Below are 19869 nucleotides of genomic sequence, written 5' to 3'. Positions count from 1 at the left end.
CTGAAAGTGTCTCATTATTCATTAATTAAAGTTGACTTAGCATATTTTTATTAATTAATTTATGATAATCTTTGGTTGACTCGTCCATATCTAATATATATCAGGCTATTGATTGAGTTAACATAGTTACAATCGACTAGAAGTCTTTTTCGATAGATTGATTCTCTAGTAAAGTAAGATCTTTGACTACCTCGTCCGAATTTGATTTGGATAGATTTAGTCATCCGTTCATTCAGTTATTTTCTTCCTCAGATTCTTCTCGTTGGTGGGACCAACAAAGGTTGAGACGGCATATCATTGACTGATGGCTTGACCGTCAACGACATCCAGCGGGAACAACATGTTTACCAAAGATACATCTTCTACATCAATCATCTGAAAAAAAAAACAATTATAGTCGATTGGAATTTCAATCGATCCGATAACTCTTCCTTTTGTTTGAAACTTTGACTTCAACCTATTAAGATCTATTTCATCTAAATTGAAGTTTTACTATTCACCAAAGTACATATTACTCAACTCATCTTACAATAGTTTACTTGTGTAGACTTTCATTGGACTTCTTATTTCGTCACTTGCATTTTTTGATGCATCGAGTCCTCTAACTTAATCCCCACCATTCTTTGGCTTCCTACGTCCCTCGGATGCATAGAACATCTTGGCTCCCTTTCCATATCATCCTTCTCACTCGCTTGCATTTTTGCTTTAAATATCCTTGATATTCCTAGTCCTCCAATCCCTTGGATATCACATACCCCTTCTTTGAGCTATCCAAGAAGGGGGATCCTTTGGGTATGAAAAATAAAATGAGACGTCCTTTTTATAATTAATAAAAAAAGAAGTGTTTTGATTTTAATAGCATTCTCATTTCAATTATATTATATTTTAATAGCTATAGTTAGAGAGCACTAGCTACCATAATAATTATAATAAATATTGAAGCTATTTGAGGAAGCTATTATAATACGTAATCACTATCATAATTGAAATACATAGTTAAATTTTAGTTAGATTTAAGTATACTTGATAAGTTAGTAAAGGTTATTTTAAATATTTTTATTTTTATAATAATATTTTCATATAATAACTATTTAAATAAAAAAATAGAGCAGTGTTTTGTTTTTAAACTATTTTTTTTATTTTTGCCTTCAAATAATTATCCCATATCAGGAAAGCAGACCCACGATCCACCCGCTCGTAATTAACCCACCACTCGAGTTAATTAAAATATAATTAAAGAGTTGCATTATGAGGCCTCGAAGGAGCGAGCAAGGAAGCTGGACTCCGTTGGCTTGGAATCCGTTTGGCATGCAATTAACGCCCAAAAAGTTTCCTTGGAGCGCAGAGGAGAAGAATTCAGTTTCCGATCGCTTCCGGATTCACTGCGATCTGCGCATTCCAGTGGAGCGATGCGATCGACCTTTAATTAGGGCGTTTTTGGATTCTTTTCGGTACGACATACGGATATAGGACGGTGATTTCGGTGTTTATCGAACTTTTTCAGCGGAAAAGATAGAGATCAATCGGTTCTGGGAGGGTTGGAGAGAAGGTATGTTGATCTGAGAGTGTTGTTTGTGTTCGTCGATTGGCTTATGAGTTGCAGCGAGGGAGGTTGCTTGTCGGTCGGATTTCGCCTTCGTCATGCTTCTCTAATCGCCAGCATCAGATTTGGTAGATCCAAGCAGCGGCTATCTGGAAAAGGTGATTCCTGGAACGTAAAATCTCCTCCTACTTTTTTGTTCTACGATTTGTTTTGTGCTTTGATACACCTATGAAACAGCAAATTCGCATGGATCTTTTTTCGAATTAGATGTCAAACTATTGTCTGTTGAAATTTTCTCTCAATTCTCGCAGAGTTATGTGCTTTAGGATTTCCGTAAATGGCATCCTTAGTCCCTGGCGTCCTTATCAAGCTCCTGCAGCATATGAACACCGATGTGAAGATTGCCGGCGAGCATCGTTCTTCCCTTCTTCAAGTTGTGAGTATTGTCCCTGCCCTTGCTGGAAGTGATCTCTTCACTAACCGAGGGTTTTATCTCAAGGTCTCCGATTCTTCCCATGCAACATTTGTCTCCCTGGCCGATGAGCATAATGACCTTATCTTAAGCGATAAGCTCCAACTCGGTCAGTTCATTCATGTCGATCGCCTTGAGGCCGGCTCCCCGGTTCCCATTCTGAAGGGTGTGAGACCACTTCCTGGTCGTCACCCCTGTGTTGGGAACCCTGAGGATCTCGTTGTCACCAGTTCTCTTTGTTTTCTCAACGCGGATAAACTCAACACATCCTCAGAAAACGCAAAGGGAAAATTGGTGATATCCAAGTTAACTACAAAAACGCAGAAGGCAGAAAGGAAAAGGATTCAGCTTTCTAAGTCTAGCTCTCTGCTCTCAAAACGACCAGTTAATGGCAAATTGAGCAAGAAGGACATGAGTTTGGGATCAAGATCAATGAACTCAAGGTCAATACCTTCATCTCCAAGTAGTGTGTATTCTTTGCCTGCATCTTTTGAGAAATTCTCTAGTGAGGTTAAGAAGAATGCAAGAGCAAAAGGAGTAGAAAAGCCGGCATTGCCAAGAGTGAGTCTCTTGAAAGGCAGCTTCCATGTTGAAAGTAACATCTGCCGGTAGGAAGCCTACTGCTGGAAATTTCTTGGCGAATTTGGCGCCCACCATTGAATTAAGGCCAAAAGCTTTGAGAAAGAGCTGGGAAGGGAATCTGGACACTAGGGGAAGACATACTTCTACCTCAAAAAATGGCAAACCGACATCAAAATCTGAATCCAGAAGTGCTTCTGTGAGTTCGATATCTAACTTGATCATCTTGTGTGTACCTTGAGCTGTTGTCATTCACTATGACTACTATTTCAATCTAGTCTAATATCAGGATTTATACTTTTATCATGGATATTTCTGTGCTTGTGCTGAAGTTATTGGCAGAAATATTAAATTGGTAGTCTCAAGCTCTACAGATAGGTAATCTTGTGTAGTATATACTTACTGAATTGGTCCAACAGAAGACCTGAAACAATAAGGACAGATACATTAATGAAGATCAATTGAAGTTGTATTTCAGAAAATGAATAATGAATAGTTTTGACTGAAAGTGAAATTAGCATTAGTTTTTCTGGTTTGCAGACTCCTGGACAGAAATCATCAACAAAGGAGAAATCATCAGCTAAGGAGGATAGCAAGCTTCAAACTCCTGCAAACAAAGTGATTGCAAATGGTCCTGGAGAGGATTCTGACAAAGCAGCTAAACAGAGTCGTGTTTCAAAAAAGCCTTCAGAGACTAGTAACAGTCTGAGTAACTTGGTGAAGGTTGAAACAACTAAAAGTAAGTGGACAGACGGAAGTGTCTCATGGCAGTCACTTCCATCGTCTCTAGCAAAACTGGGGAAGGTATGACGATAATTTATATTAGCTTCTAAGCAGTAAAGGAACATGAATAATCGTGATTCTCCTCAGGAGCTTTTGAAGTATAGGGATGTAGCACAACAGGCTGCCGTAGAGGCTATCCAAGAAGCTTCTGCTGCTGAGAGCTTGATTCGTTGCTTAAGGTAAATGGCTCGTATTTGAAATATAAAATGAATTTTAAAATAGGACAATAAATTAGATTTTTTTTTCTTTTTGCTCAATTATCTATATGTTTGTCAATGTGAATGTTCATGTCTTGGGATATAATTGAGTTGGTTACGATGAAACAAAATTATTGAAATGGATAAAGATCGAATTTCAATGAAGTGAAATAATACTTTCCTTTTTCGATTTACTTTTTCTAATTTTCTGATTTATTTCTTCATATATGATCTTGAGATCGATAGTATGAATTTGTTGGGACGATCAATTCCACTTTTGTTGTTGAAGTCAATATGAATGTTCATATTGTTTGTAATTGCTACTCATATGTGTTTGTTGCTTCTTGCTTCACACATGCAGCGTGTACGCGGAGCTGAGTGCCAGTGCCAGGGAAGAGAACCCGCAGGCGGCCGTCGAGCAGTTCCTCGCCTTCCAGTCCTCCCTCTCCCGTGCCGCGGCCGTTGCGGGCTCTCTCTCCAAGTCCTGGTCTCAATCCGTAGCCGCAGCTTCGTCAGGCGGATCCCATGATACAATCCCAGAAGAAGTACTGAAAATCTCCAGCAGCAATCGCCGCCGCGCCGGCTCCTGGGTCAGCGCAGCACTCGCCACCGAGCTGTCCCCTTTCTCCCTCTACAACCGCAAGAACCTCTCCGCGGCCTCCCCGACGGCGGCTGTGGTACTCGAGGGTCCGTCGAAGGCTTCCCCTGCAGCGGCGGCGGCGGCGGCGACATCCAAGGCCTCGGTTTCGTCAAAATCCAGGTCATCCGCCGCGGCGTCGGGCAATGGGAAGACGAGGGGGCCGGCGCCACCGTCGCCGCTGCCGGAATGGGAGCGTGGAGGAGGGCTGGAAGGGGGAGCCGAGTTGGCACGGGCGCTGAGGGAGGACGCGCAGTCGTGGTTCCTAGCGTTCGTGGAGAAGTTCCTCGACTCGGACGCGGCCACGCTAGAGCCGTCCGACCGGGAGCAGGTGGCCGCGATGCTGTCACAGCTCAAGAAGGTGAACGACTGGCTGGAGGCGGTCAGCCGACGAAAGAGGGAAGGTGAGACCGAGTTGCAAGAGGACGCGGAGGCCGGCGAGGGTCCAACCGGCGTACCGCCTGAGACGGTGGAACGTCTGAGGAAGAAAATCTACGAGTACCTCCTCGCCCACGTCGAATCCGCAGCGGTCGCACTTGGCGGTGGCGTCCCGACCGCCGCGCCGTCCCAGCCTGCGGCGGGGAGCGGCGGGCGGCCGAGCCGGAAGGGGTGACAGCGGCTTGTGGCTCCACGATTCGCGATGCAGGTGAGAGCCCTCCCCCTCTCTCTCCACGTGTTCTGTCTTGTCATGGTGTGTTTACACGTCCAAATCTTATTGCTGGATACCGCTGTTGCGTGGTCCAATTTATACGAGGATTGCGTCTGATCTCCGACGCAGGGCATCCCAAGCTCATATAGCGATATAGAACCCATTCTCAATTTACCCATTTCGGCCATCTCCCATTTCCTTTTCATCTCAAACTTATATATATATATATAGAACAATGAGTGGCACTAAGAGAGATTTATTGAGATCTTGTAGCTTCTCTAAACACACAAAAGATATCAATATCGTTTCAAAACCCAGAGAATTAAGGAGTGGTTCCATTGGATGGTATGTGTCAACTACATTTTGTGGTACAACCTCAATTTCTTTTTTCTATATTTTGTGTGTGTGTTTGTCTGTATCATGGAGGAGTATAGTGTTCTTTTCTAATGAATTCATTGGTGTTTTGATGTTGAATTATTCTTGCTTATTCATTTGAAATCAATAGCTCAGGCTTGTTTCAAGTAGTCTAGCAAGTTGCTTGTTTCAATTGTAGCAATTGATTGTCTCGGAATACATAATTGTTTTTTTTCTAGGATTTAATTTGACCCCATCAATATAATTAGGCTCAGTGATATGATCTTTCACTCTTTTGCGACTTGTATTGTCAATAAACCAAGTCATTAGATTTCATATGTAGAAGTGTTGCTTTAGCAGTTAGAATTGTGTTTGTCTGTAAAAAAGAAGAGGTCTCTTTGTATTGGATGGGGAGTGGCTATTTAGTAGCTGTGTGATTTCACTCCTCCCAAACGATCAAGTTTTGTCAGTTTCACAGCGAGATACATGCAGGTAAATTAGATACCGAGCAAGCTTCCAAGTGGGAAGGCATTCTGTGGCTGACAACTTCGCGATTCGACCCTTGCCCAATGGTGCAAATCTATCATATGAGGATCAACTTGGTTATGCCTTGCATGTTCAAATAAAAAAAAAAAATCTAGCCCATTCTAGGGAAGCAAAAGGTGATTTCACTCACCTCAAACAGTCCAGTATTGTCGGCTCCATAGTGAGATACAGGAAGGTAAATTAGGTACACAATAGATCCCCAAGAGAGAAGGCATCCCGTGGCTGTCAACCTCTCGATTTGAACTCGTGCCCAAGGAAGTAAATCTATCTCCTAGGAACCAACTGGGCTACGTCTCGGGGGCAAAAAAATATCACCCACTCTAGTTATTATAGAAACTTGCCTACATTCTTTTGTTTGGTCGTGTTGTGTAGTTTGCCCTCGTTGAAATTTGTTTTGTGCCATTAGATCTCTTAAATTGCACCAATTTGTAGTATTGATTCACTTAAATTTGTTGGTCTAATAAGTCGCACCTCAATGTTACTCATGACAAAGTGACATGTCTCATCTTCACTGGCAATTTTCAAATGGGATGGAAACCGAGAGGATTAAATTTTAATTAGTATCTTCTAAACACAAATAAACAACTAATATTAGCAGGTGAGTGACTTCTTCATACGTGTATTTATATCAGAAGAATTTGAAAGTTAGTTGGTGGCACATGAAACCTAGCTACTGATCCTTGGGACTGACTCACCGTTGGCTCTTGCAACTTTGTGCTCATGAACAAAAAAAACACAATTGCATGCTTCATTTGATCCATTACGATCGCGTAAAAGTTTGGCTCCGATGAGGTCTCACTTGGCCTCACCTTCTTCCTCTCCTCCGACGCCTCCTTCTCCGCTTCCGATCAGCATAGCACCCGGCAACCATAAGTATCCGTTCTCACCTTCCCCGTCCCAATCACCGCCCTTCTCACCTGATCACTCATCGCCCGATGGCTCACCCCTCTTGCTTAACCGGCGACGACCAACACAAATGACGCTTCAAGAGCCTTCTTCATTTTCTTTGGATGGTCTGTTCACGGAGGAGGAATCATCTTTCCCACGAAGAAAATGGAGCGACCAGTTAACAAAGTGGTAAGACGGTGTGGATTTTAGTTTTATAAAATAAAATGGAATTTCTAATGGAATTTTTAAAATTTTAGGTTCCAGTGGCTTTTCGTGAGTTGTTGTTGCTGTTGCTGCTCCAATTGCTTTTAGGGAATTCCATTTCATGCATGTGTTTGGTAGTCAATGCCATCACACCTAATAATTATGAATGCCAACCAATTCTTTTTGAAAAAAGAACATTTCTTCGATAATTTTCGAGTTGTATGGCTAACTTATTTGTAGGATTGGAGTTGAAATGTATGCGTATGATCGAGAGATCCACTTTCGTGTTGAACGGTTATTATAGATAAGCTTTTGTGAGGAATAATAATCATTTTTATTTTGCTAATTATTATATCTCTTTTAAGATTTTGAAATATATATATCGTAAATAAGTAAAGAGGGCAGGATGATCTAAATGAGATAGACGAGCCTATCGGATCTATCAAGGTAGGTAAATCGATTGAACTAGTGAATTTATTGAATTATAAGTTGCATTGATTGGTCTAATTGGGTTGAGCCAATTGAGTTAGACACACTAGACGAGTTGTAAACTAATTGTGTTCGATATGAATTGAGCTATGAGTTAGACGCGCTTGATGAAAATAATTGCCTCTTTAATTGTAAACTATTAGCTAGTTAGTTTTAATTTTCCTATAAAATTAAAGCCTTTTTCATAAATCTCAAAAAAAGACATTTTAAAAATAATTTGTAAGATGAATTTGTACAAAATATGTATAAAATGAAATATATTTCCACCTTTATTGCTAATCTATACTTAGTCTTTATGATTTGCTAAACCCAAAACCTCTAATAATTAATTGAAAGAGGCATCCTTTTCCGGTCAAATCACTAGGGTTGTAAATGAATCGAATGTTAATGAGCAAGTTTAGTGTTCTGTTTGGTAAGATCTTGTTATGTTCTTTCAATACACACAAAATTAATTAAATGAACAAGTTTGAACAATTTGTTAAGCTAAACGAACAAAATTAAACATATACGTATTCAGTTCGTTAATATTCGTGAATAACATTTGTAAATAATATTCGTGAACAACGTTTGTAAATTATATTCATCAATAAAACTCTTAGCAATATGCTAAATAAAAAACTTTTAAAATGAATAAATAAGTTTGTATTATCAAATTCAATAACCAACCAAATAAATTTAAAATATAAAAGTTTCAAACAATCAAATAAACATGAATTGAAAGCTTGATAACATTTAAACGAATCAAGGTAAAGTTAAACTTGAATCAATCTTAAATTCATAAAAAAGAAATCAAATTAAATTTGAACCGTTTAATTTATTTTAGATTTGATTCGACTTAACTCGATTATTTAATAATCAAATAGACTTAAATATCATAAAATTTAACTAGACTTAGATTTATTTATCGCCTATGAATCATTTGAAAGGGCACTAAATTGTGGATTGATTAAGTTACACGTCTCTATAAAATAGTTATTAAAAGACACAAATAATAAAATAATCTTTTTAATGGAATCAACATATCTCCTAGGGTGCATTTGGTTGAGCGTCATCGTTGATTACCTTGGTTATCCATCCAAAATTATCAACCAAAACCTTATTTAGTTTAGGTAATCGATGATTCCCAAGTAATGCTTCATGCCCGATACGTCAGCAAAAGAGGGCATCCAATCCAGAATTGAAAAACCAAAGAAAACTTAGGTTTTTTTTAATTTCAGGGTTAAGGAAATTTTTTTTTACAAAATCACCCCGCGAGCCTACGTCCACGATCGCGAAACCCTCCGCGAGCGAAACCATCCGCTCTCGGAGCCAGGGTTTCCCCTTGCCGCTCCAATGGAGGAGGCTTACTGGTCCCGAGTGAAGATCGTGGCAAAGACCCTCGACGTTGTCGCCGCCGAGGTCGTGCTGGTTCCACCAATGCTCCACCCCCTTAACCTCGTCGGCGAAGACGAGTAGGAAAGGGGGCAGCGAGCCGAGCCCGTAGATCTGCGCCTCGCGCTTCTGAACCTCCATCCAGGACTCCAGCTTCTGTGTGTAATCGCCGGGGCGCCAGCTGTCGAGGTCCATGACCATGACCCCGGTGTTGAAGTAGCATGGTGGGTGGCTGCGACCGGAGAAGTCACGGGGAAAGATCGGATCAGACCAGAAGCAAATTAATTCGACTGATTAGGGTAATCAGTCTACTGATCAGGGCAATCAGTCGACTGATCAGGGCAATCAGTCGACTGATGTTGTTTCAGAAGTATATAGAAATGAATCGATTCGATTGATATTTGAAAAATTAATAAAATCAGACAGATTTCAGAAGGTTCAGAAGTCGTTATTTGATCGCTGACCAAATCAAATGATTGGTAGAGGATATCAGTCGACTGATAGGCAGAAATCAACCCTACCAACAATTGTATAAGTAGAATTTTATTTGAAGGAGAAGGGGTCCGTTCTTGGGGGTTTGAGGATGAAGTGCTGTTATATTTTCATACCAACAAGAGGCTATTTTAAGCAATAAGAAATCATCCAAAGCAAGATCTCATTTTGTAAATGTGTTTTTGCTTTCATTTGTATTTATATTCTTATTTTTTGTTGTATTGCTGTGTTTTTATAAGAACAAACTTGTGAGAGACTTCTCCGCCTTCAGAAGGTATCTGAAAAGGAGGAATTCATAGTGGATATAGATAGCTCAGAGTGGATCCTTGGATTAATCACCTCAAGGAAATGGATACTAAGTAAATTTTTGAAGTTGTGCATGTGGAGTCACATTTGAATCAAGGTTTCCACTGCGTATTAATTTGACGAGCATAAAATTAAGACAAGAAACAATCGGAGCTCTATTCACCCCTTTTAATTCACACGAATTCTAACAATCTCTCAATTCAACTAATCGTACGAGGTTAATCCTTTTTGATGTATTTTATGAGTCACTAGTTGCTAAATAAATATATCATAATAATTTTAAGTCCTTTCTTACTTTCTCTAATAGCAAAAGATTATACATTTATTAGTTTTAGAAGGATTTAGTAAATTTGTAAATATGTAAATATTTTAAAGTATTTAGCCATGAATATTTAATACATTTCACGTAATTTAGTAATTTTACCGGCTAAAATTAACTAAAATATTTTCGAAATCAATCATTTTATTTTTTAAAAAAATGTATTTTAATATTTTTTATTATTATTGTTATTACAATTAAGTGATATATTATTCCTATACTCACTTAGTATGAGAAATGCTATTATGAGCGCCGGCTTCCTACGCGCCCGTGTGCACCGACCGCCGACCTCCACTCGCTTCCGCCGTCCGTTCATCGCCGTCCGACCACCGACGACTGCCGGACCGGATCCGTTGGAACCACAACTCGCCGGCGCACATTCCGGCATCGAATTCCGGTCGGATTGGGCCGGAATTCCGGCTGAAACAAGGCAACAGTGCCTGGCGCCACTGTCGGCCGGATTTCGGCCGAAATCGCCGCCAGACACTGGCGGCCGATTTCGGCCGAAATTCGGCCGGATTCCGGCCGAATCGGGGCCGGACTCCGGCCACCGCCGGACCGCCTGCGAGTTGCGGTTCCAACGGGTCCGGTCCGACGGCCGACGGTGGTCGGACGGCGATGAACGGGCGGCGAGAAGCGGCGAAGATCCGAGGAGAAACACTGTGCAATCGGACGGCTCACGTTTATCGCGATCGCGGGCGGACGACCGAGATCTAGGCGCTCACGAGACGCGCACTGGGTGTCGCTCAGAATAGCAAGATTGCACTTAGTATAGGGGTCAAGTTTTTATCACTTTAGTAAAAAGTAAAATCTACTCGATTCCACGAGAATTTTTATCCCTACTTTAGCATGTGATTCAAAATAGCTATGATGGTAAATAAATTGAATGCTCATAAACAAATTAATATAATATTTATATAAATATAATATTTTCTTTTATGGAATGATAAATTTAGAATATTGAATTATTTAGACCATAAAATGAGTACTTTTTAATTTATCGATGAAAATTTTATATGGTTTATGGGTTGTCCTCGTGATATTTGATAATAACTATAAAAAATAAAAAATATAACATTTAATTTAATAAAATTTAGTTATATTTATTTAATAAAATTAGTAAATTTGAAGAATTATATATATATATATATATATATATATATATATATATATATATATATATATATACAGAACCTCTATGCTGAGCACCGCTCCTGCGCACCCCGTGAGCACCGCTGACGTGGCTTTTCCACGTGGATTTTCCGCCTGCGCGTCTTCGCCTCTTTCTTCGCGTGCGTGGACAAAATCCGAGATTTTCAACTCCGCGCGCTGCCGAAGCCGAACCTAGGGTTTCTCTCCCACGATCGCCGATTTTCTTCTCTAGGGTTTCCTCTCCCCTCTGCGCCGCGAGGCTGTTCCAGATCTCCACTCCCCTCAGATCTCCACTCCCATTTTCAACTCCGCGCGCTGCCAAAGCTCTCCGCGAAGCCGAACCTAGGGTTTCTCTCCCACGATCGCCGATTTTCTTCTCTAGGGTTTCCTCTCCCCTCTGCGCCGCGAGGCTGTTCCAGATCTCCACTCCCCTCAGATCTCCACTCCCATTTTCAACTCCGCGCGCTGCCGAAGCTCTCCGCGAAGCCGAACCTAGGGTTTCTCTCCCACGATCGCCGATTTTCTTCTCTAGGGTTTCCTCTCCCCTCTGCGCCGCGAGCTGGGGGCCGAAACTCTGCGGCGAGGCTCCTTGAGCTCGGGGCTGAAACTCTGTGGCGAGGGACCTTGGGCGAAGGAAGAAGAGAGGCGCGGCGAAACCCTAGATCACAGTGGTGATGGCGCGGCGGCTGGGCGAGAGGCGCGGCGAAACCCTAGATCACAGTGGCGAGGGGGCGACGGCTGGGCGAGAGGCGCGCGGAGAGAAGCCTAAGCGAAGGAGAGGGTGATAAAGCTTCGGCTAGCAGAGGGGGGAGTGGGAGAGAAACCCTAGTTTCGGCGAAGGATTCTGTATATATATATATATATATAATCAAGAGCATCATCGACTTGCAAAAAAAAAATTTAATCAAAAACCCCAAATTTGAATGGTTCATATTTGAGTGGTTTCAACACTCAACCATGGCTCTTCACTTTCCTCCACCGCCGTCCGATGTCTCCCGCGCAATCATCGCGTCCTCTCCTTTTCGCGCCATCATTGTCCTTCCGCCTACTCCCAGTTGGGCCTCCAACTCCAACTCTGCGTGCCTGCCTATAAAAGCTCACTCTCTCCGACGGTCGCGACAAAGATCCGACCTTTTTGTTTATTTATTTATTTATTCGCGCGAGGAGGAGACGACGGCGGTGGGTGGGCCGAAAAGGAAGGAAAATGGCGCCGCTCTTTCTCTCCGAGGCCTCCCGCAACTCGATTCGCGAGGTGTGGAACATGGTGTGGACGAGGCAGGCTCTCATGGGACTGTTGCTGGGGCAATTCGTTTCGCTTCTCATCACCTCCACCGGCTTCTCCTCGTCCGAGCTCGCCAGACGAGGTTTGCTCTCTTTTCTTGCTTCGTTTTACTTGGCGCTGCGGCGATTGACGTTGAATAGATGATAAAGGTGCGATTTTTATTTTGGGGGGAGGGTGTCTGGTGGATAATCTGGTTTTTCAATGATTTTCTTGGAATGGTTGTAGGAGTGAACGCTCCCACGTCGCAGTCGTTCTTGAATTATCTTCTCCTCGCTATAGTTTACGGTTCTATTGTCATCTACAAGAGGAGACCGCTCCAGGTGCTGTGATAACTCCTTGCCCTTGCATTTTTTTTCGGGTTTATTTGATATGTCCCGAGCACATTTTAGTTTTCCTTTCAGATTGTTAGGGGTTTGTCTTCTCTATATGGATTGAATTAAAGTTAGGTCAAAAATTGTCTGCCCCTCTATTACTTAACCAGAGTTGAAAAGAAAAAAATTGGAATTTGCAGCAGTCCAAATCTCGACAGAGACAGAGCACATCGACTGACCTTTAAGTTAACTAATGTTTACTAAAATGCTTTCCTGGTTAGAGTTTTATGGGAGTAGCTTTCTCAATACATGACTAACTTTTCCAGAATTATTCCCTCCTCTTAATGATATATGTGCGTTCTCCAATCATCTTAGAGCAGTAAACAATGACTTTATACTGTGTCTTTATAGAAAGAATATTTCCTCAGAATAGTTGTTTTTTTCTTCCTCAGAAAAAGTTGTTGCTAGTTAATACTTTACTAATTTTTGACACTTGCTGTAATTATAATAGATTTCTCGATTAATCTTTCTTTTATTTATAGAGAAGGATTGATTCAAACTTGCTTTTCTTTTGCACAGATAAGTTGGTACTATTATCTGATGCTTGCTATTGTTGATGTGGAAGCCAATTTCATTGGTCAGTACTTCTTTGTGATATTTACACTTTGCAACCATAGGATGTCTAAATAACATGTCCTTTTGAAGATGATAGTGCTTGATCAAAATTTATGAATTTATTAGTTATATTTCTATAACAATCAAGAATCGATATATGTGCTGCAATAAGGTGGAAAATTAATCTCCACTTCTTGTAATATTATTAAATCAATGATAAATCATGCTTGACAAGATCCCACCAGCTACCCAAACTGAATTTAGTATATCCATCAATGAATTTGATTATTGAGTTCTGCATCACCAAGCACCAGTATAACCAAAGATGCATTAGGCTTATCATCATCCTTGAAAATTTGAACTTGATGAGCCAAAACATTTGGTGCTAGTTAATGTTTACAAGTAATTCTATGGTTTGATATATCATCAGAACAATGAAGTAGATGAACGGAGAATAAATAAATGAGTAGAAGAATTAAAATTAGTGACCTGGATTCAAAGTTTTCTATTATATCCTGCTCAATGACATTGGCATTTCGGGATTTCATTATATCCATATTGTAATGACACTAATATCTATATTTTTGCTCTTAACCATCAAGAATATGCTGCTATCATTTAGCTAGCATACTTCTGTTATGCCAATGAAACACCTATTTTTGTCCAATCGTATTCCTTTCTAACTGCAATATTAACAATTTTCTTTCGCTAGTAACGAAATTGAGAGAATTTTACTGGATTATTGTGATTGAACTTTTCTTTTTCTAATTTTACATGTGGGTCTAGGTTGAGTAGTTGCACATACCTGAGTCTATACTGTTGGATCTCATTAATAAAATACTATAATTGATGTATCTCATGCCATTTAGCTGAATTAAATTTCCAATTTCATCTAGTCTCATATTAGTGTTTGCCAGTTGTACTTATATATTGATGCAATTTATAATATGTATTTCTTCTTAAAGTTTGGGTTACTGCTTCTTACCTGTTAAAATTGATTCATTGACTTTGTTTTTTTTTTGTAGTTGTCAAGTCTTACCAGTACACGTCTTTGACAAGTGTCATGCTCCTGGATTGTTGGGCAATTCCATGTGTTATACTTTTCACTTGGCTGTTTCTGGATACAAAATATGGGTTCAGGAAGTTTGCTGGTGTTGCTATTTGTGTTGCTGGCCTTGTTATGGTAGTATTTTCCGATGTTCATGCTAGTGACCGTGCACAGGGTCAGTTGATACTTATTGAACTTGTACAATTCTGTTTTTTAATTTCTCTATTAATACCAATGTCTTTGACAGATACTTTTATATTGTTATGCTGATAATTGTAGTATAGTTTCAATAAATGCACCATCCAGGATTGTTTAAGTTTGGATTTGGCTTAATTGGCACACACTTTAACCCATTTGAATAGGTACATGAAGTAATTTTTGTTCCAAAATAAAATTACCGAAGTGGGTAAATCCAATCGATCCATCAAATTAATTTGATGAAGGCAGAAGAAAGATGAATGATATACCCAAACAGCATTATTGTTTTAAGTCAATTTTTAATTCATTTACTAGTTTTGCAGCCAAACTTGGGCTATTAGAAAATAGTCTTAAGTTGAACAACAAGTTAATGAACTGAGGGGAATTTGTTTGGCCCATTACATGTCAGTCGGCATTCATAATGCCAGATTAGTAATCACATTCAATTGGTCCATGGGCACTTATAATGCCAATGAAATTAGATCAGTGTGCATTCATTCTATCCCTTCGGAAATAACAAAAATAAGAGAATTTAATTTCTGTTGCATTTTCAAATCTTTATAGTTCATGCAATGTGAACATCTGATCAATCTTTATAGGCACCTTTGTCTTGGACGATAATCCAGCAGCTATGTGGAATTTGTGCAACATTTGATTAATTGACTTACCCTTACTCCTTTTCCTATTTCATTGTTACAGGAGGACCTAATCCTGTGAAAGGTGATTTGTTAGTCTTTGCTGGCTCTACACTCTATGCAGTTAGCAACGTTAGTGAGGTGTGCTTCACTTCTTCATACCCCCACTATATTTTTATCTACTAATTTTATAATTTCTTACTTTATTTTGTTGCTATTTGGACTCTCAAGGAAATAATGGCATATTAAATGATTATTTTTCCCTCTTTCATAAAACATGTCTAGTGAAGTCAATAATCTGATAATTCAACTACTTTCTGTTTAATGTAAGTCTTTAGGTATTGATTTTCTAAGGCAGGGACTTCATCTATCCTGTTGATTTGTTATGTTTAGTAGTGTGTAAGAAGAAAAGACGTATAAAAGTATGATTAATTGGAAGAAAAAAATAGAGATCTTTGGTTCTTAGTCTCTAGTATGGTCTCATCAATACTAATGCACGAGCATCTGTGTTTGTGCAACCATGTGGTTTTGTGGAGAAAGGTTGCAAGAAGTCTCCTTGCTTTACCTCTTTCTCTTTTTGTCAAGGATTTAAGAAAATGGATTGGGCCTTTCCTGATAGCTTAAGCATTTAGGTAATTATTTATCCACTTGACTAAACATGAAAGATTATGAGCTCAAAACCTCTCATCTTCTATTTCTCTATGTATTCTATTATGCTTTGCTTACAGTGAAGCTTGGTTTGAGAGCAATGGTATTTGATTCTTTGATTATTGTTCTTACATCTCTGAGATCAGAAAAATAAAACTTAAACCATTTCCTAATAGCTTAGTTTTGGAGTCATGGTCATCTAAAACTTAATATGGTACTAGACCAGAATCAAAGTTGTCTAGTCAGAGTTCAAACCATGCAAGACAGTTTTGGTTATTACTTACAGTTAGTTCAGTTTGACTGTCCAAAACCTAAGGGGAGAATAAACAATATAATACTGGGTCAAGACATTTCCTGACATCTTAAACTTTTGGGATAGTCATTTGCTTCTTTTTATTTTATTATTATTATTTTTAAGAATACTGGGAGGTGCATTTACACTTTTCAGCCATTAATAATCTTGACATATGAGCCAGATTAGATAAATCTCCATACGGTTGTTTATTAAGTAATTGCAAATTGGAAGCACAACTCTTTATTGTTGTTTATGAATCATGATAGCATAACCTTGGGTGAGAAATACCGAGGTCATCGAAGGACATAATCTATTCACTGAAGAAAATTTCTTCATTCATTTTCCCTTCTAGTCTTTTCTGTCTATAGCATCTTCCATGGCTTATCTTATTTCAATCTTGATTGCCATTGGATTATTTATTTATTTTTTTTCTGAAAGATCTCTTTGTTGACCAAGATCGACTTGAGTCAATATGTAGCAACAGTCATACCTGGTTGACATTTGGTTGATGAACAACTTCAGAAGCTCCCTCTAAAACAGCCTTCTTATTTTTCAGTAGCCTTGCATAGGTCGCCCCACATAGTGGAGGTTTTTTATAGGCTTATTTTTTAGATTTTTAAGCTATTCTTGTAGAAAGAAATCACATATTGGAAATGTTGACATTGAATGTATTCTTTTAGAAGAAAAAAAATGTGAAAATGGAGTAATATCATTTTCTTCTTGATATATGTGCAACTGATCTTATCATTTTTTTTATAAACTTTGTCTAGTCTTGCATACCTTTCTTGCTTCAACACAACTTTAACAAAAGTGATTCATTCTCAACTAAGGAAATTCTTTTCGTGTTGTTTTTTTGCAAATGTTCAGGAATTCATCGTCAAGAGGTCAAGTAGAATTGAATTGATGGCAATGCTTGGAGCATTTGGAGCTGTTGTTAGTGCTATTCAAATGTATCCTTGTTCATTTTGTGATGGATATATATTGCAAACTTTAAATGGCAAGCTTCTGCCTTACTTTCATGAAGTTTGATAAAATAATAGATAGCTATTCACCACAAGAGTGTTTATGTTTCTTGCTTTCTAATTTAATCAACAGCATTTTATGCGGTTTTTCCTACTAGATGTAGCATACTGAGTGGTCCCACATGCTGTAGACATATGCTATAGTTCTCAGGTCTACATTTTTTGTTGGCCATCTCAATATGTTCACAAAAGATAGTAAATGAATTTCTCAAGTAATCAAGTGCAAAAATATATTAGATCTTTGATTCAACCAATTTTATTCTCTTATTGGTTTCGAACATTGATTGTTCGTTTAATTTTCTTTTCCTCAATTATTCATAGAGGCATTCTCGAGCGGAATGAGCTTCAAAATGTCAATTGGACGGCTGGAGCAGTAAGTCTATTCTCTATGTTTGTGCAAACCATACATGCATGCAAATACACAACAAGCACTTAAGCTTAATACACAACAAGGACTGCAGTTGGGAGCTAAAACAAAAAGATTGTGCAATAACCATCAAGATATACAATAATACTATCATCGTGGTCCGTCAAGAAGATTATGCAATGTAGAAATTGTAGGTCAATCTAATATGTACTCACAAAAACAAATAATTTAGAACCTCATTCATGGATGTCTGATGTAACGAGGTGACTATTTGATTGCTATTATGAACTCAATAACCTAGGAACTTATTGGTTGCTTCCTAAAAGTGAGCATTTTTAATATGAAAGTAAAATCTTCACATTTTGAAACTACATCTATATGTTCCCAGGATATAATCAGAATCGAAAGAAATTTGAAGACTGTCTTCCTATTCCTTGCATCTAAGATGTTGTCCTGTAACTTCTTTGTCTATTCTATATCAGATATCTGGTTACGTGTAGTCTAAGGTAAGTCTATTTGGCCATGTATAAGATAGCAACATTCTGACTGAATTTAAATATCTAATGATCTCTCTGATTATTGTTCTGATAGTCTGAGATTGTTTTCTTTTCCACTAAAACAAGGGAAAGCCTTCGACTTAGTTTGCTTCTGTTCCCCAATTTAGTAATTTGTATGAACTTACATGATACTCATTATCAAGTTTCTTTTAAATTAGTTTTGAACACGACTGAGAACTATAAAACTTTTCGGTAGCCTTCCAAAGCTTTTCAGTTCTCTCTCTCTTTTGAATACTAAATAACTTTGTTTTCCCCCTTCGTCTATCCTAATTTCATTTTCTGAATATGTAATTTCAGGTACTTCCATTTCTTGGGTTTGCATTGGCAATGTTCTTATTTTATTCTACTGTCCCTATAATTCTCAAGGTAGGCTCAATATGCTAAGAGATTTATGATTTGTTACTTATTGTCAAATAGATAGCTGAAGATATAAGACTAAAGAAGTGTCTGTATATCGAGATTTACAATTTTGATTTTAGCTCCTAATTTTTTTCTCTTCTCTTAAAAATCAACCACAAACATGCAAAACATGGAACAACTATTATCTATCTTGTTCTTAGAACATGCTTATAGGTATATTTTAAAAGAGCATCGAGTTGGCATTATGTCAGCTACCTGCCATTGTTTTTACATTATTTCTTGTGATTGTTGTAGCTGTTCCAGTAATCGTTCTACCTTATTTGGATACAAAATCATCTGTTTGTTTCATCATCATCCAGATATGTGGAGCCACACTGCTTAACCTTTCACTACTGACCTCAGACATGTGGGCTGTTCTAATCCGTATCTTTTCCTACCACGAGAAGGTTAATCACTTTGCCGCGACAAAAGATCGAATCGTAAAAGCTAAAAGGCTAGAGATAAATCTCTTTTGGTTCCTTGCAGGTGGACTGGATGTATTTCATAGCTTTTGCAGCTGTCGCGATTGGACTCATGGTTTATTCGTGGTATTTCTTAGTCGTCATTGAGTTCTTCATCGCTCTGTCGTAGAAGATTGACTGTGATCATTCTGTTTTTCCGGTCGACTGAACAACCTTTCTCGTGTCGATTTGTGCAGGAGCAGGAAGGATAAGAGTTCTCAGGTTGCAGAGGACATTGAGGCTGCAGGGGACTGTAATGTGAGTCTGAACGGCAGTTGAGGCTGTCAATCCACAAGCTTCATCTATCACAAGTTTGCTACCATAGAAATCCAAGCAAATCCACAGGGAATTGCTTATTCAATTGTTTGAGTGATTTTTCGATGGAACATACAAAAGCACAGCAGGATCAGATGCGAATTGTGTCGTGGAACGATACGACTCATGTCCTTTGAGAACATGTACAAGAGTATCTGCTTGATCAGTCGACTGTTTATCTATTTTAAATACTGTTAGTTGCGAGGGCATGCTAAGAATGTCCTCACGACTTTATCATCTAAATAATTCAAATTAGCTGAAAGTAAAAAAAAATCTTGAAAAATGATAGATGTTGATCTTATGAATCTGATTATACTTTAATTTCTCATGATAAAGTTTTGTGAAGCTCAAAAGATAAATAAATTAGAGAGAAAAGGTTAGTAATTTTCTGGTAAAAGAAAATTTTCGCATTCTTCATAGCTATAAATCAGAAAATAGGGTTCTAAAAGTGTGAACATTTTATAAAATTATTTTATCTATGACATTGTTCAGTTGCATAAATGTTCCATTTGGTTTATGATTTTTTAGGTGCAATAAGAAATTATGGGCAGTAAAAAATTATTGGAGAATGAAAAAAATCTTTTGATAATAGTTTTTTAAGAAACATGTGTTTAGTTAAAAATGTCAAAATTATTATTTTTTAATAGAAAAATATAAATTCATTCATCAAATTAAAATTCATATCCTATCAAATTTAATCAATATTATTACAAATTAACATCCTATATGATCTGT

The 19869-nt window shown here is 38.5% G+C and overlaps 1 protein-coding gene and 1 pseudogene across 1 annotated transcript; both read left to right on the top strand.

Annotated features, from left to right (window-relative positions):
• The first annotated feature begins 1276 nt into the window (after nt 1-1276).
• LOC141846285 (uncharacterized) lies at nt 1277-5078 on the top strand (annotated as a pseudogene).
• Nucleotides 5079-12136: 7058 nt separating this feature from the next.
• Nucleotides 12137-19325, top strand: LOC141846160 (uncharacterized). Its single transcript, XM_074734159.1, has 11 exons — nt 12137-12345; nt 12489-12583; nt 13154-13211; nt 14215-14412; nt 15135-15211; nt 16881-16963; nt 17357-17408; nt 18257-18325; nt 18679-18765; nt 18845-18906; nt 19017-19325. The coding sequence occupies exons 1-11, from the start codon at nt 12186-12188 to the stop codon at nt 19096-19098; spliced, it is 1023 nt and encodes a 340-aa protein (XP_074590260.1). The 5' UTR covers nt 12137-12185; the 3' UTR covers nt 19099-19325.
• Nucleotides 19326-19869: the final 544 nt, after the last annotated feature.

The sequence above is a fragment of the Curcuma longa genome, chromosome 15 (assembly GCF_044706935.1).
Source record: "Curcuma longa cultivar G26 ecotype Majalengka, Jawa Barat chromosome 15, ITB_CL_G26_1.1, whole genome shotgun sequence".
Taxonomy (NCBI): Eukaryota; Viridiplantae; Streptophyta; class Magnoliopsida; order Zingiberales; family Zingiberaceae; genus Curcuma; species Curcuma longa.
The sequence above is the reverse complement of the archived record's forward strand: the minus strand, read 5'-3'. Positions and strand labels throughout refer to the sequence as shown.